General features: G+C 32.0%; 2 protein-coding genes across 5 annotated transcripts in view; one reads left to right on the forward strand and one right to left on the reverse strand.

The window, feature by feature from the left end:
• The window catches only part of LOC106472610 (protein pygopus-like), a 20683-nt gene extending 13934 nt beyond the window's left edge, over positions 1-6749 (forward strand). The window contains exons 3-4 of one of the 2 annotated variants that reach the window (XM_013933261.2): positions 2980-3183; positions 6123-6389. In XM_013933261.2, the coding sequence (XP_013788715.1) occupies positions 2980-3183; positions 6123-6389 (471 nt within the window). Of the gene's footprint in view, positions 1-2979; positions 3184-6122 lie in introns of both variants that reach the window. The other variant, XM_022401159.1, reaches the window with a different exon arrangement.
• Positions 6750-13637: 6888 nt separating this feature from the next.
• Positions 13638-17303, reverse strand: LOC106472612 (polyubiquitin). 3 transcript variants are annotated; one of them, XM_013933262.2, is made up of 2 exons: positions 17197-17303; positions 13638-14370 (listed from the first exon to the last, which is right to left on the reverse strand). In XM_013933262.2, the coding sequence occupies exon 2, from the start codon at positions 14357-14359 to the stop codon at positions 13886-13888; it is 474 nt and encodes a 157-aa protein (XP_013788716.1). In that variant the 5' UTR covers positions 14360-14370; positions 17197-17303; the 3' UTR covers positions 13638-13885. The 3 variants fall into 3 exon arrangements, with proteins under 3 accessions (XP_013788716.1, XP_013788717.1, XP_022256868.1); XM_013933263.2 differs by lacking the exon at positions 17197-17303 and adding an exon at positions 17038-17188; XM_022401160.1 differs by lacking the exon at positions 17197-17303 and adding an exon at positions 15857-15985.
• Between the last annotated feature and the right edge of the window lie 232 nt (positions 17304-17535).

Below are 17535 nucleotides of genomic sequence, written 5' to 3' on the forward strand. Positions count from 1 at the left end.
CATGTTTCTTAATAATGGTGCCCCCCCAGTGGTGCATGTTTCTTAATAATGGTGCACCCCCCAGTAGTGCATGTTTCTTAATAATGGTGCACACCCCAAGTGGTGCAGGGTATGCCTGCGGGCCTACAGTGCTAGAAACCGGGTTTGGATACCCGTGGTGGGCAGAGTAGATAGCCCATCGTGTAACTTTGTGCTTAATTACAAAACAAAGAATAATAATGGTACATTTACTTTACTCTATAACAAGTTGTACTGTTTAACAGTTTTAATATTACAAAGAGAAGTAGTAGTATTTCAAACACATTAGTTTTCACAGTTCTTAAGAACAGTTTTACTTGTTAAATAAATAATCTTCAACAGCTGAGAATTGAATATTATTTGTTACTTTTTTTTCAATTGGAATTATTTCTTATTTTCTTTGGTTAAATGTGCCTCGTATTTAAATCACTATGCATCATATTATTTCAAAATATATTTTTATGTTTCAAAATATTTGACATTCCTAATCTATATTACCCCTGTCAATATTTCTGATCACTGCAGTTTTTTAAATATATAATATACACAAAAAAATTATATTCGTACAAATATTTTGCAATTACCAGATGTCATTTTATATTTATAAAGTAACTGAATGTGTGTGTGTGAAATTAAGTGTGTGTAAGAATTGAGATGTGAAGAATGTCTTTTTATTTATAGGATTAATAAAACAATTAATTTCTAACTTCAAAATTTGACTTTAGACTCGGTGTGTTTGAAAAGTTTAGTGCTTGTGTGTTTCCTTTTTTTTTAAATAAAATTATGTATGTTGTATTTGGGTTCATTGTCTTTGCCAGTTTAGTAAGTGCTTATAAGTTTTTTTTTTTATTGAGTAACATGTTAAAGAAAAATTTATATACCAGATGAAGAATTTATGGTAAGTGTGCTTTTGTAGTCTGTCAGAAATTTAAGGTTTCATGTGAAATATAACAGTTAAATATTATCTTGAACTTAGATATGGTGACTATTAATTAACAGTTTTTTTTAGTATAAGCTTAGAAAAACAGAATGCAAGTGTAGTTTTTAAGCACAGATTTTCTGTTTTAGTTTCCTGAGAAATTTTGTGGTTGTAGAATAAGTTAGGTAACTAATCAATATCATCAATTACCTGAATTAGTGTCATGTGAATAATTACCGATATTAAGATTGACTCTCTCGCTACACGTAGGTCAAAGTGCACGTCACAGTTTTTAGTAAGTTACATTCAAAATTTAGTTTATTATCATTGTATGCAAATAAACTTGGCATCAAAATGTAGTTATTAAGTCAAATTTTAATATTATATAAGTAAATATCTTCAATCTCCCCTAGTATGAGAATTGTGACATGCTTTCTAGGTCTTCCTTTTTGATTTATTTATCACCCCTCTGAGAAGTACAGAATTTAACATAAACTTCTCATTATAACATAGCTATTACTAAGGTATAGCATAATTTTTATAGCCTTCAGTATTATTTGTTTACAGAGCCATAAACTAGAAAATCAGACTCGGTTGCCATGCCAGTCTGTCACATCTTCTCTTATGTTTTAACCAATAGAAAGCTGAATGTTTAATCTATCAAATAATGTATCATATTATGTTTTTTTAGAGTATTATCTATTTCACTTCCAGTGTAAAAATCTCTCTCTTGTGGTATTCACATCAACAAAATTAGCTACATTTTTTAAAGGCTCTTATCGCACAGTTATAAAGCCAGATAAAGTATGATAGTTATAGAATATTGTTTGCTTTGTGTGTGATATTATTCTGTGTTATTAGGTGCATTATTTAATTAAATGAAAAATTTAGTGCTCTAGTATCATTTGTACAAAAAACAAGTCTTAACTTTTATCCACAGTTGGCAGCAAAATAGTGAGGATGCAGGTAAGTACTGTATTTCTTATTTTTCATGTGTGTTCTTTATTTATTATTATAAAAGTAACTAAAATGTAAAAATTAGAAACTTGTTAGGTAAGATAATGAAAAAAAGATAAAATAATTCTTCACAAGGTATGCTAGCAAGCAGCTCATGAGTTTTGTAATTCAATATGGTAACTTGAATTATGCTTTTGCTGAGGGATTCACAACTTGTGTGATGGGTTTATTAGTTAGACATGGATCAAAGGGTAATGAAACAACATTTAAGTATTAACAGATGTATACTGTATATGAGTTTTAAGCTACTTAGGATAAGCAATTGTTATTTTCCGTCACAAATTGCTGTCAATCTAGAAAGATAAAAGGGGTAATTTAGACTTTTTCCCTATTTGTTATCGTGGTTATGACATTTGTCAAATTGACTGAATGCATGTAGAGTTAGGGTAGAGAAAAATAACAGATAAAATATAAAGTTTTACTGAAAAAATGCCTTTGATATTTATTTAGGAGGTTTTAGAGATTATGTAAATGAAAGTTGGTAATTTTCAGATTAAGAGTATTTTTAATCTTAATATGAGAATCACTTTGCACTTGGAGCAGTCAACATTGATACTTTGCACTTGGAGCAGTCAACATTGATTCCATATATTCACAGACATATGTTTAGTAAGAATACTTAACTAAAAAAATCTGTAACGTTTACCGAAAGCTTGACAAATTTTTGTGAAGGTACACAAAACATGTTAAAAAAAGTTATAGTATAAAAATTGATGGTCACTTTGGGGTTACACACTTGGTTGTATTGGCTTGAACTGGTTCAAGAGGGTTTAATATATTTTACAAAAAATAATTCATTAATCATAACTACTGTTATTTCAACTCTCATAGAGAGTGACTGATTTGTTTAATGTAATTGAAGAATGAACACGACAATTAATCAATTTCCTTAATTGCTCAGCTCTATTTATAATTATTTATCCTTTGTCTTTCTTTGAATATTTATATCCTGCTAATTACGATAAATACGTGCACTTATCTTTGTTGATTGAAGTTAAACTTAGTGATTGATTATTTTGGTTTAGACTAGCCCTTCTTTACCAGACCTTGTTCCCCCTCCTCCAATGAGTGGTTATGGAGATACAATTGTTGCTAGCAATCCTTTTGACGATACTCCTATTGTGAATAACACAGGACAGACAATGATGGTTCCATCTTCAGTACCAAACATGAATTCAGTTAGCAGTCCTTCTTTAAATAACAAGCCAGTGCCCTTAGGCTCAGGAAAGGTGAGTTTTATTACTTCTTTGCTAAAATAAAAATATCCTAAAAGTGGTGATTACACACCCAATTACTTTTATACGTTCATTTTATTGTTTGTAAAAGCTGAAAAATAGTTGCTTTTTAAGTAACCTGTTCTTACACCATATTACTTGCTCAAACGTGTGTGTACGTGCTTTCCAGACACGTATGTGTGACTTTTTTTTAATTATGTAAAGTATTATCTGAAGAAATGATATACAAATTATGTAAAGTATTATCTGAAGAAATGATATACAAATTATGTAAAGTATTATCTGAAGAAATGATATACAAATTATATGTATCTTACATAGTGAATTGATCATTTTGTTAGTTAACATACATATAACTTGAACAAGTCCTATTACATATTCTTCATTGTCTAAAGAATTAGTTCTGAGTAACTAAAGAAGTCATAAAAAAATATTAGTGTATCATAAACTTCAGTAGCAGGATTATGTTTCAGGAATCCAGTTACAATAATATGATATTAATACGAACTTTATTTTTTCCTTGTTTTTCGAATGCATAACAATTTAACATAGCTGGGAAAAAAAAAGATAAATGGAATGCATTTTCCTTTCTTTTTGCAGTAGCTTTTATGAGTTCTCATTAAACTTTATATTACTACTTTCATATGTGTTGAAAATACATTTAATTTAATATGTGATCAATGTTTTTGGTAAATAATCACTCGTCATTTTTGGTCTGTTTGCTTACAGCTTCGAAACAATTATGAGAAAGGAAAGGCTTATATGTTGTTCTAGAATGTGCATAAATGTCCTGAGATACTTAGTAATTAGTATATGCTAAGTAAAAAGAATTTGTAATTAATAAATAATTCGTTGTTTCTGTAAGCTACTAAACATGATTGATTGATATCCTACTGTAACAACCTTACAATAACTACTTAGACCTATTACAGCCTTGGAGTTCATAAAGAATTCAGTTAACTGTAAGTTTAGCTAAAACAGATAAGCTTTCCATAATTTCTTCCATGATTATAAAGAAAATAATTTTATTCCTAAAGAGCTTACAGATTTACCTATCAACACTCAATGACATCAAAGATTAATTTAGAAATTTAATAAAGCGATGCTCCAAGGTATGATCGAATGTTATAAATAAACATGATGCAAAATAAGATTAACAGTTCGTATCAGTAATCTTCACTCGTATACAAAGTACATGAATCCATTTCTTTCAGAAAATTATATCTAATCTTTATTCACAACCTTACCTAAAGTTATTTGTAGTCATTTCTAAATTTTCTGTTGTTATTTACTTTTTGAAATTTTTTCTTATGCTTCCTTTCTACCAGTATTTGGGCTGAGCATGGCCTATTGTTTTGTGTGCCATACTGTGGTTCCCTGGTTTGCACCCAGTTACTGACAAAAAAAAAATTGTTTTTAACTTGCGCTTTGGATGCATTATAAGAGAGATGGTGGGTAGCGTTGACAAGTTACCTTCCCTCTAGTCTAGAGACGGCTTGTGCGGATTGTCCTAGAGTAACTTTGCATGGAATTCCACAACAAAGCTGCTGGTATTTTTGTTTTTCACATCTAATTTTCCATTTAATTTTTGTATTTGTCTGTACCTAAAATCACGGTTGCAGCTGCAAGATGTGCTTTTTGAAAACCAACATAATCACTTCCCTTATACGAGGGTAGACTACAACAGATCCCTGTGGAATTACTGAAGATCAATCAAATACTCGCTTCCCTTATACGAGGGTAGACTACAACAGTTCCCTGTGGAATTACTGAAGATCAATCAAATACTCGCTTCCCTTATACGAGGGTAGACTACAACAGATCCCTGTGGAATTACTGAAGATCAATCAAATACTCGCTTCCCTTATACGAGGGTAGACTACAACAGATCCCTGTGGAATAACTGAAGGTCACTCAAATACTCTTTTCCCTTATACGAGGGTAGATGACAACAGATCCCTATGGAATAACTGAAGGTCACTCAAATACTCTCTTCCCTTATGTGATGGTAGACTACAACAGATCCCTGTGGAATTACTAAAGATCAATCAAATACTCACTTCCCTTATGAGGGTAGACTACAACAGATCCCTGTGGAATTACTGAAGGTCACTCAAATACTCACTTCCCTTATATGAGAATAGACTACAGCAGATCCCTGTGGAATTACTGAAGATCACTCAAAACTCACTCTGCACCGCATTGTGTTCATTGTTAATGTATTCCTGACAAAGGAAATTCCAACTTTGAAAAACCCTCAGGTTATCAAGTTTCTTAAATTGTGATGTTTATAATTTTTTTTTTAATCCTGAGTGTTTCCTAGGTGATTCTTATGCTGTATGTTGGCGAAGGTGACAAAAAGTGTAACAGTAAGTACTTCTGCAATGACAACCTTCCTGCAGTTCTCGTATCTTCACACATTGAAGAATTTTCATAGCATTCTAAGCGTCTTTAACTCGAAGTATTAATTGAATAAAAAGAACAGCTCAGAGTTGCTCAAATATAATCATGTATTTGGTCTATTTATTAAATGCCTTTTTTTATGGAATTGTTTACTTGCATGTACATGTGCAAGTTTAACTGAGAAGTGATAATTTTGAGAAGTTCCTTTTATAAATTCGATGAAGAGAAACCCACTTTGAGACTAATAATGGTTGGAGTCCTGATGATGACAAAACCTTGTCAAAACATTCTACATTTGCTGTTGTGTTAAACTTTTTTCTTCATTGCCCATTCAAGCCATCTCCAACCATTATTCCTTTTATAAAGTGACTTCTGTATTCAATGGATCTTGTGATACAAAGGTAAAAAATTGGCTCATTGAAGTTCTTTATAGAATTTAATATATAATAACACTGAAAATACTCATTATAGACAAAGATTGTATACATATGAAGAAAATTTTAAGCAAAAGTATCCTTTTATTTTTACAGGTTTACCCACCAGGTCAGTCAATGGTATTGAATCCACAAAACCCTAATGCACCACCCATCTACCCTTGTGGTATTTGTCATAAAGAAGTCCATGATAATGACCAAGCTCTCCTTTGTGAAAGTGGTTGCAACTTTTGGTTCCACAGAGTATGCACAGGACTCACAGACATTGCTTTTCATCTTCTTACAGCTGAAGTTTATGCTGAATGGGTTTGTGACAAGTGTCTTTCAACAAAGGATATTCCAATGGTGAAATTCAAACCATGACAGTTTTGGTGCGATTTAACGTTTTTGTTCCTTGACACATTACACTATGTTTTAACTTCCTCGTTTTCAATTATAAAACACATACCATTGCATCTATACATTAACATTTCGATTGATGTATTTGAGTGGCTCATTTCTTGAAGTTTAATATTCCTATTGTAAGATATAAGGCCTAACACATGAACTGTGTATATAAATGAACAAATAAGCAGGGCAGTTTATCAATTATTACTAAAATTAATGCTAAAATTTACATCATTCTTTGCCTTATCAAAATTTGCATTTTCCTGTGTTCTTTATCTTTTTATAAAGAATAAAATGAATTTAATGCACAGAAAAACATTTTATGCTTTTTAAAGCTCCCCATTTGTTACAATTTTTATGAAGCTTTTACATTTATTTAAAGCACCTTGCAATGTTTAAAATGAAAACAGTTTGGTGTGTGTATATGTTATGTTTTAAATGTTATTATAGTGTCAGATTTTTATCAGTAGTGTATAAATGCTTATTAATAATTAGCTCTAAATGCTCATTGTATTTTTTGTTTTAACTCATTGTTGACAGAAGGGTCCATTCGTAACCCTTATTTCAATTTTTGTTATTTGTACTTCCAACAAAATCACCAATTATAAAATTATCATATATTCTGTATTTTAGATTAACCAAATTAATTGGTGGAGATTTTTATTTTGTTCTTAAAAGGCAGTGATATTACAGAAATACAATTTCCGTATAACTTAATCCCATAGAGCTATGTACAGAATATTTAGCCTGCACAAAATTTTATACTGGTTCGCATTTATGCTAGATGCACATATAATTTTAGTATTACGGTTATCCCTTGCCATTTGTGTGTGTGTGGTGGGGATAGGTTCTAGTGAGTTGTTTGGTGCATCTGAAGATTTCTGCTAGTGTTTGTAAACTTAAAATAGTTTTTCTGCCTCTTCACTCTCATCATCATCATTTTTCAAAAGCTCTGCTAGGTCATCCTCCACCAGTGCCTTGCCATGCGATTCAGTCAATTCTCCATATTCTCAAACCCATGATCCTATTCATTTCTTTATCAACTGATGTAAAATAACTGAAGTCATTGATTGCCTCTATCCACAGCTTCTTACATCAGGCATTAATAGTTAATGTCTTGACTTCATCGAGTGACTCCTCGATATTAGTGATGCCGTCTGCAATGTTGTAGGCCTTCCAGCACTGCCTAATACCAAGCGTTGCATCATCTTTCATTGCATGAAGAAATCGGCTGAAGGTGTATCTTATGTAGTAAGCTTTGAATCTTGCAATCATGCCCTAGTCAAGTGGCTGTATGAGAGAAGTCATGTTGGGTGGTAGGAAAAGCACTTCCACATTGGTATGGGCAAACTTCAAACTAAATTGGTGGCCTGAAAAGTTGTCCAAGATTAAGAGTACCTTGAAGGGCAGGCCTTTTGATTCAAGGTATTTTTCCACCTGAGGGATGAAGCAGTAGTGAAACCGTTTCATACATATAGCTGCAGTGACCCAAGCGCTCTTGTTACTCTTCCAAAAAATTGGCAAGCAGTTCTTGTTCTTGCCCTGCAGTGCCCTGAGGTTTTTTGACCATTATACGAAAATGGGCTTCACCATACAGTCAACCGAAGCAACAGAGGAGAAGGGTTAACCTATCCTTGGCTACCTTGAATCCCAAAGCAATTTTCTTGTCTGCATTCTCTTCCAAAACAAGGAAGTCTCATCTGCATTAAACACTTGTTTGGGCTTGTAACCATTTTCTTCAATTACCTTAAGAAGCTCCAGGGAATACTTCCGGTCTGCCTCGTGGTCTGCTGATGCCAGTTCACCAACAAACTTCATGTTACTTGGTCCATACCTTACCTTAAAGTTCTCAAACCATTCCTTACTATCATTAAATGAAGTGGTACTGCGACTACTCCCTCACTGCCTGATGTTTGCATAAAATGCTCATATAAATTAAGAGCCTTTTTTTTGTGCCATATCCTAAATTCAAAGACTTGACGCTTTTTCCATTTTTTCTATTATTGGATTGCAAATCACACAAGACACTTTTGCACTGGATTGGACACTTGCTGCAATGCTATCCTTTATATTTTTCTATTGACGTACCATACAGTTAACTCATTAATGCCATACAGCCTAACCACAATGGCAGCACGAAGTCCACTAGCAAGTTTATGCAACTTTTTGATTTCAATTCATAACTTTCTTTTTCCTTTTAGCTTTCGATGCAATCACCACGCTTTCATTTGCTTTGCTTTTTTTTTGTGCCATTATTATGGGAATGGATAAACACCGTGGTTGAACAAAGACTGAGAACATACGAGATACTGTGGTGCGAGAACGTGGGATGTTTGAAGTGCAGCACAATGTAAGCATCTCACTAGTTTGAGGAGCAGATTACAGCTGTACTGTAAATAATAAAACTACAATGATAAGGGATAACTGTACTTGTAGTAAAAAATTCTTGATGTTTTATTGCTTTATACTTTAATTGGTAAATTGTAATAATTAAAAAAAAATTAAATGAATTAGCTGAGAAATTTTTTTATAAGATTTGCCCATTTCAAGGAGACAGTAACCTCAATGTCTCAATACTGTATTACAATTTCAAATTTTTCTGGTCAAAGACTATAATGTTTTATACAGGGAAGTGTAGGAAAATTTCAGTTTGATTCGAAATGGAAAACTAGCCTTTCCTTCACATTGTACAGAATATACAATAATTATACATGTTTAATGGAATTAATTCCATTAAGGTAATTTTGTAGGTCATCTTAACTATTACAGTATTAACAAACAGTTGTTCTACAAACAGTAAGTGCTAATTGTATGTTGTTGTTTTTGTAAATTATATCTAAGAGAATCAAGTTTTATGTTGCAGATTCAATATCCATTGTTTTTAAATGTTGTGCTTTCTATGCTATATGTAATTTTAATAAGTTTAAAAAAAATGTTTAACATTTGCAGTGTAAGTAAAGAGTTTATCTGTGATACTTGAGAATTCTGTAAGAATCGTCTCTGCCACCAGGCCAATATTTTTTTTCATTCAGGTACACATTGATGGAATTCTTAATAAGGCAAAAAATGGTTATAAATTATGAAGTTATTCTTAAGTTGTATAAAGTAGTTAGTATATCATGCATGAGTTTTCATAAATTTGATAACACATGAAGTGGCAATGAGTTAATAATGATGAGTGTATGGAGTCCTTTGTTAATTAGTCGAATATTTCTGAACACCATCCAACTATGAAAGTATGCTTTCCAAAGAAAGTGAAATTACCATAAAAAATTCTCTTCCCATCAGATTTTCATTTTAACCTTTTACTGACTGACCTAAAAGTTTATTTTAACCTTTTACTGACTGACCTAAAAGATTATTTTAACCTTTTACTGACTGACCTAAAGTTTATTTTAACCTTTTACTGACTGACCTAAAAGTTTATTTTAACCTTTTACTGACTGACCTAAAAGTTTATTTTAACCTTTTACTGACTGACCTAAAAGATTATTTTAACCTTTTCCTGACGACCTAAAAGATTATTTTAACCTTTTACTGACTGACCTAAAAGGGAAGTAGAATTTTTCAGTGAAGATAATAACTCGGGATACTTTTTTCAGTTTCAAAAAAATTTCCTTTTTGAAGTTGCACGTTTCCCATGTGGGAACACCATATTTAAAATACTGTAACATAATAATGAACATTTCCAAATATAGATATTTTTTTTAATATATATATATATTGCAGGCATGAAATAAGTCCATATGAATGTGTTTCACTAGAAATTGTAACTTATAAACGTTTTACTTGGATAAGTTTTACAACTTCCTAAACAACTAAAAAATGATCTTTAAATTAACTAAATCTGGCCAAAACTGATTTTCAGATTTTTTATCCCTTCTACATTGAAATGCCTGTGATAAAAGTTTCATAAAAATAAATGAAGTTTTATTTAACCCTCAGATTTTCCAGTGTACCCATATGGGAACATTAGGAGGTTAAAGGTTAATTATTCAGTGATTTAGTTCTTTATGGTGGTTTGAGTGGTCATATGATTGTAGGCAGCTATATATATTTTGGTGCATTTCTTACAAAACAGTAATTGAAATAAATATTAAGAACAACGTTCTGTCTCACGGGTATTTGTAAAAGCACCTGTTATTTAAAGTAACAGAGAAGATAGCATGTTTAACTACCAGTACAACACAGTTAAAAAAACATTTGAAGCCTGCTAAAATGTAAAACATTTATGAACATACAGCATTATAAACAACAGAAAAACAAGAAAAAGTGCTCAGTTAGTAAATGCTTTGAAAACTTTAGTACAGTGAGTGAAAAATGTGGGATATCATTAGTCATGAGAATATTACTGAATTTTTGGCCTCAACATATCACAATTTTCGGAATTTTATAAAAACTAGTAGAAATAATAAAATCATATCACCAAAAATCTGTAAAGGAGTAAGATTTAAGTAGAGAACTTATTTAAACACAAATTTTAACCATTCGCCATTTTGTGATTATTATTTTATAAAAACTTTAACTCAAACAGCAGAAAATGTACTAGGTATAAAGTGGGCTAACAAGATGATTGGAATTTGTTAAATCTAATTTTCTAGTTTTTTGGGGTTTCCTCTTAAAATTTGCATAGTACACGCTGTAAACACAGTTGGGAACTTGGTCCATACTTAACCAAACAGGAGAGAAATAAAAGTAGGAAGATCCTGGCTAGTCAACAAAATATACATTACTAATAATAATAACATAATTCAAGCCTTATAGGTGTAGAATTGATATAGTTTTGATAATTACAGGAAGTCCATATTTACCAAATCAATGTTATTTTTTGGTCCACATGAAGTAGTTTGGCCAAAATACTGACCAGTTGCTTGTTTCTTATATCAATTTACACCATTTTTATATTTGTGTAATAGCCGAATTTTGATACAAATAAATAAAATATTAAAACTCAAATGAAAGCCCATGACCTCTTGTTACACATTGCCGAAACGATTAAGTAGATGCTCCTGAGAATACAAATTGACTATTTCCATTATTTCATATGCAAATAACCCTGATAAATAAATACAGGTATAGCTTGGTAAAGACCACAAAATAGTAACAGCTATGTAGTGAACTGAAGAGTTGCATGAATTAACTACTTTTACAAGTTTGTATAGTTGGACAATGAGAGGGAAGTCAAAGTTGATAAGAAATTGCCAGGTCACTTGCAATACCACCAACCACAATGAAGAGTGAGAAAATAGTTCCAATTGTATCAGAAAACAAGTTTTTGTGTGGCCTGGGCACCTAACACAACAGATGGACTCTTGATGCTGTGAGAAGTGTGGAGAGTATCCCACATCAAGTGGGCACTACTGTTACTGGAAAGGTGCTTTCAGAAAATAACCTTCATAACATCATGGGCTACAATGGAAAAGACAGAAGCCTCCTCCCATTCCAGGCAGTACCTTAATTTGACAGAATTGGGCATCACAAATACTATTACATCCTTTAGAGATGCTAATCTATCTCTTTTAGCATGTCCAAATTTGTATGATTTTCAGAAAGAAACTGGCTTTCAGGAAGTTTTATTAGATTGTCTGTGATGACAATATGATGGTGTGGATTGTTGTTTTGTTAACTGGTGGTTTTAAAATGGATGGTCACTGCTGCTTGATGCATAACATTTCTCAAATAAAGCCTTTATTCCTCATTGCCAGTGGCCAGTGTACCCAACCATTCAATGTTTTTGTACAAGATGGGGCTCCTGCTCATTCTGCCCAAGTTATCAAAATAATAGCTTGAATGTCAGGGCATTATCACTATCCCATGGCTAGACCAATTGCTAGATATGAACTTTATGGAATATGCGAGATCCATCCTTGATCATCCACTGCATAACCCAACTATCCAATTTTTTAGGAATGCCCTCATTACAGTTCTTTGTCTGCAATCCCACAGGCCCAGATTTCAGATCTTGAAAATATGATGTGTAACCATGTTTCTGCCTTTAATATCACCAAAAGTAAATCCTCTACATATTAATTATAATCTTGTACCTTTATATCACATTTATTTATTTAATAAAACATTTCTAAAGTGTTTATTTATTAGCATGTTGTGTAGGCTAAGTATATCTTCATCAGACTTAAATTACTTCAGGTGTATGCAGTTAAATACTTTTAATACAAAATCACATTACTTAAGGCACTTCACAAGTTAAATCTATTTGGAAAGTATAATTCTAGTAATGAAGTAGTTGATTTCTCATTATTATACTGTACAGATTTTTAAACTTAATTACATTACTTATTTTATAAACACTATTTAATAGTTTTACTTTGTCAGTAACATAAGAAATTTAACCCTTTCACTGCACAATTAATTTTCAGGCCAATTCCCAAAAAGTGTTAATGATCCACCAAAAAATAAAAGTATGAATTTGACTCTTTATATTACTTTTTCAATATTGAAAGAAGTTTTGTTTTCTATATCTGACAGTAATATTCCTTGAAAACAGTATTGTATAGTGAAAAATAATGATTTAATCAAACAATTGAGGAAAATTAGAAGTGTTCTCCAGTGAAAGGCATAAATATATGCAAAACTAAGTCAATAAGAGGCCTAAATCATTATAAAATATAAAACAACTTATTTAGATAATATACAAGATATAAAGATGCTGTCTTTATATAGATTCTATATGTGTGTTCCTGCAAAGTTGGCAATTTTGTAATGAGACATATCCACATCTAGGTTTCATGGCGTAGAACACAGATGGCAGCACGCATGCAGATTTGGGGATTGTTTCAAGTACAGGGGGATATTCCCGCAGGTCGCAGTAGAGGGACACTTTCCTTGGTACCAATGGGGTAAATCAGAAGTTTCGCAGTCAGTGGGTATAAATGTTTATTTGAATATATCGAAACTACACAGCAAAAGGGTTAAAGTACCAGTATTTTGTCTTGAAATGTATAGTAGCTTCTAGTTATTTTGTATTTTAGATCATGTTAAGTATATAAAGCTCCTCTCCCTCCCCTGCAGATGTACTATTCACTACAGTCAAATTTAACTATTTGTGCTGTTCACGTGTTTTTGTCCACATTTATGGTAATATTCTTGTTTCACCAGTACAAACTTTTATGTTCGTAAATCACAAGCCATCCATTTTTTTTTCAAAAATCATATGGCATGTATCATATTTCACACACATTAAAGTGCATGATAATTACATATAAAACAGTTTTCTTAGGCACAAACTTCTGTACTTTTATTCATTGCAATAACAAAAACATACATAATATGCAATTGTAAGTCAGCTACTGAATATACCACAACTTAGATTACTTGGAGCATTAAAAATCTACAAAACAACCGAGATAAAGCTTCACCACGTAATTAACACATTTCACAGTAAATGTTATAATTTTTTAACAGCATAGTAGCATTTATGTGGTGTCATGCTTCCAAATATTGTTTCATTACTTTCAATCTACTAATTTTGTTCCACCACGCAGTCTTAGGACAAGATGCAAAGTAGATTCTTTCTGAATATTATAATCAGAAAGGGTCCGTCCATCCTCCAGCTGTTTACCTGCAAAAATCAGTCTCTGTTGGTCAGGTGGAATGCCTTCTTTGTCTTGGATCTTTGCTTTTACATTCTCAATTGTGTCACTTGGTTCCACCTCCAAAGTGATAGTTTTTCCAGTGAGGGTCTTGACAAAAATCTGCATCCCTCCTCTCAATCGCAGAACCAGATGAAGAGTTGATTCCTTTTGGATATTGTAGTCAGAAAGGGTCCGTCCATCCTCCAGTTGTTTACCTGCAAAAATGAGTCTTTGCTGGTCTGGTGGAATACCTTCTTTGTCTTGAATTTTTGCTTTTACATTCTCAATAGTATCACTAGGTTCTACTTCCAGAGTAATGGTTTTGCCAGTTAGGGTTTTCACAAAGATCTGCATGGTGATCTAATCTAAAATAAAACTAATGTTAATAATTTGTCCAAAAATAAACTACTGTTACATAAGGCAGTAACATAAAAACAACAATTTAAATCTACAGTGCCTAGATGGTGCATCCTGTCCCATTGGAAAAGTCACACCACTGAATAAAACAATTATAGCAAATAAACTTATAGTTTTATTTATTGAATTGTATAAATAAAAGTTATAAAAAATTTACAGATTATGATTTGATGTCAAACAAAAAATATCAGTTTTAGTTAATTTCCCCATTTTTAATTTTCAGAGCCTGATATGACACTCATTGCCTTCTGGGAGTAAAAAGAAATAGTTTTCAAACAATATAGTGCTAATTTGAACCTTGTAACTTCAATAAACTTATAGCTTTGTGGATTTTAGCCAATCGGCATTTCTCAATTGTGTTTGCTATGATGTGATGTAACTTTGTATATCTCGGCTTTTAGAAGCCATAAGATAGTGATTTAAACAAGTAATGAAAGATATTCTTGTTAAACTGCCAGTATGGCTTCCAGTTCAGCAGACTTGTAGAAACTGGAACAAAGTCAGAAAAGCTTTGTGACATGTTGCTAGAAGAAAAATGTTTATGAACAACTTTTACCCCAACTAGTCTTGATTTATCATTGTTTTTGCTTCATTTGAATTATGCCATCACAGTCTGATAAACATGTTTTATGTGGAACAACATGAGGTAGGCTAAGTTACATCATGTTGCCCTTGACCGTATCAAGTTTTATTCTACAAAGGTGGCTGTTTGTTAGGCTGTGCTTACATTAGGCATTATTGAATCAATAACCACTTCAATAGACAAAGAAATGTGGACAAAATGTATGTAAAGGATTATAAAATATGTTTAAAACTTATTACACATATTAAACGAGAGGGGCACCCAGTAGAGCTCATGCCTCCACCACGCAACATTGATCATATTCAGCCCTAAAAAAAATATGAAAATGTGTCTGTATGTCTATCATTATCAATGAACGTAGACCATTTTTGGCAGAACAAATCAAGTTTAATCAAAATCTGATCATTTTTGTCTGAGTTATAAAGTAAAAATAGTGTAAAAAAGTCCCCCTGTTAAAAAGATATTCCTTTTACCTTGACTCTCCAAAAACTAGTCACTTCTAAGCTGGTTCATAATCTAAATGTATTACAACTTATTAAAAAAAACAAATATCACAATAAAATCTTTGACTTTTGAAATCTGTAAAGTCATGCAAATATCACATATAGAAATAGCATTTATAATTTTACATCAGCTAAATAATGCAGAGTAAGTTCATCTGAAGTTTTAAATAATTTCATATGGTGGTTTTTGTTCTGCATTGCAATAAAGCCAACAATACGACAGTATGTTAAATCCATGCACCTGTACATTACAGAGTTAACCCTAAAACCTATCTGTAATTGATAAGACAAGCCTTACATTTACAACATGCTAAGCTCAATGAAAGATGTATGATTCAAACAGTTTACCAGTTGTATTGCATAAGGTTGGTCCAAAGTTGAGCCTTGAAGTAAATCAGTATACTGTAATGATCAGTTATATGTTTGGATTTTGAGCCCTGTGAGTTCATTTAGTAGCATAGATCATCAGTATTGAACAACTGGTAAGTTTAGGGTCTTTGGTGAAAGTTCCAGCGAGATCCTGATGGATCTCAGTACACAACCTGTGAACGTCCTACCCCTAAACATTTTGTGTGCTACATTGCAGCATGCACAAAATTCAATGGAAGTACAAAAGAGTTTAATGTTTTCTTCTTTTTCCAATAATGACAATAATTTTGGGTGATTTTTGCCCAAAAAACCATTTGGGCCAGAATGTGGGGGGCAAATGCCCCTCTTGACCGCCACCTCCTACACCTATGTGTAAATTAACACAATAATTTTACTTCAAAGTGTTAACTCAAATAGGTTCTCACATTATTACAATCACCTGTATAACTTTCATTTTACCACACCTAATTAAGTTTTTACTATATTTCTTTCATGATCACCCCAGAATTCTCTGTTTTTTACCAATTCTTTATTGTAATTTTCTAACCAAAACCTAAAGTAAGAAAAAACACTTCTACATAGTACGAGCACATTACTTATTTCAATTTAGTTATACAAGAAAACTTCTTGCTGACCAGTTTTAGTTATAGTGATTATGGTAATGTCCACTGCTTTCACACATACATTTACAAGTACACATACTAAAATACCAACTGGGTAATGTTCATTAAATGCAAATGCAGTAAATTAACTTATAACTTGAATATACACTGTTTTATTTATTTTTAACTTTTTATTAAGTCTTCGCCCACCACCAAGTCAAAACTATAATAACATTAACAGTAACTTTTACATTATGTAAGTTCTGATTTTAACAATTGCAATGTTTCGACTCATATTATCACTGTACCTGTGTAAGGTCAGCACCAGATAAATTTCTTACTTGTATTTAATTATTTTTTTCATATGGTATACTATTACTATTAATATTACTGCTTCTAAATTCTACTCTAGTTCTACCAGTATTACAACAAACTTTTTCTATATCCATCCCTGATAACAAGCTATACCTTATAAATTACACTATGCTCATAACAGACGTAATTAAATTCTAATAACACCAGTGCTTATAACTTCAACTTGTTCAAGTTACAACTTACATTGTAACTTAGTTATAATACTGGCTAATACTTTGAGTTTGAATTAATTTTAACATCTTGAATGGGAAAAAACTTCAAAAATGCGTGCCATCTTTTCAAAATTCGCTTAACGTTCGTAAAGAATTAGTCTATAATTTTCAAGAAAGAGAAAAACCTCACCACTATTAGTATTATAAATTCTCAACAACTGTACTACACGGCTTCTGCTCAATTTACAAACTTGAAAATGGTGTGGTCAAATTCGCTAACTACGTCGCAGGAGCTTAGCTATGTAATTTTCGTTCCTCTGATTGGTTATCTTCAGGCTGCAATAACGTGATTTGAAAAACAAAAAACTATCTGATCATCAGCTAAATCAAATAATTCTATTTTACACGCCTGCTGATGTCATTAACAAATAATCGTTGATGAAGGAATTGTGCATATTTACTGCTATAAAAAGTGAGTATTGAACTTTGTCAAATTCCAGAGCAGCGGAAGCATTTCAACTAAAGAGTT

This window comes from Limulus polyphemus, unplaced genomic scaffold, assembly GCF_000517525.1.
Source record: "Limulus polyphemus unplaced genomic scaffold, Limulus_polyphemus-2.1.2 Scaffold5466, whole genome shotgun sequence".
NCBI lineage: Eukaryota > Metazoa > Arthropoda > Merostomata > Xiphosura > Limulidae > Limulus > Limulus polyphemus.

Bases quoted from the DNA above. Each gene is read 5' to 3' on its own strand.
- LOC106472612 (XM_013933262.2), bottom strand. From the start codon at position 14,359: ATGCAGATCTTTGTGAAAACCCTAACTGGCAAAACCATTACTCTGGAA.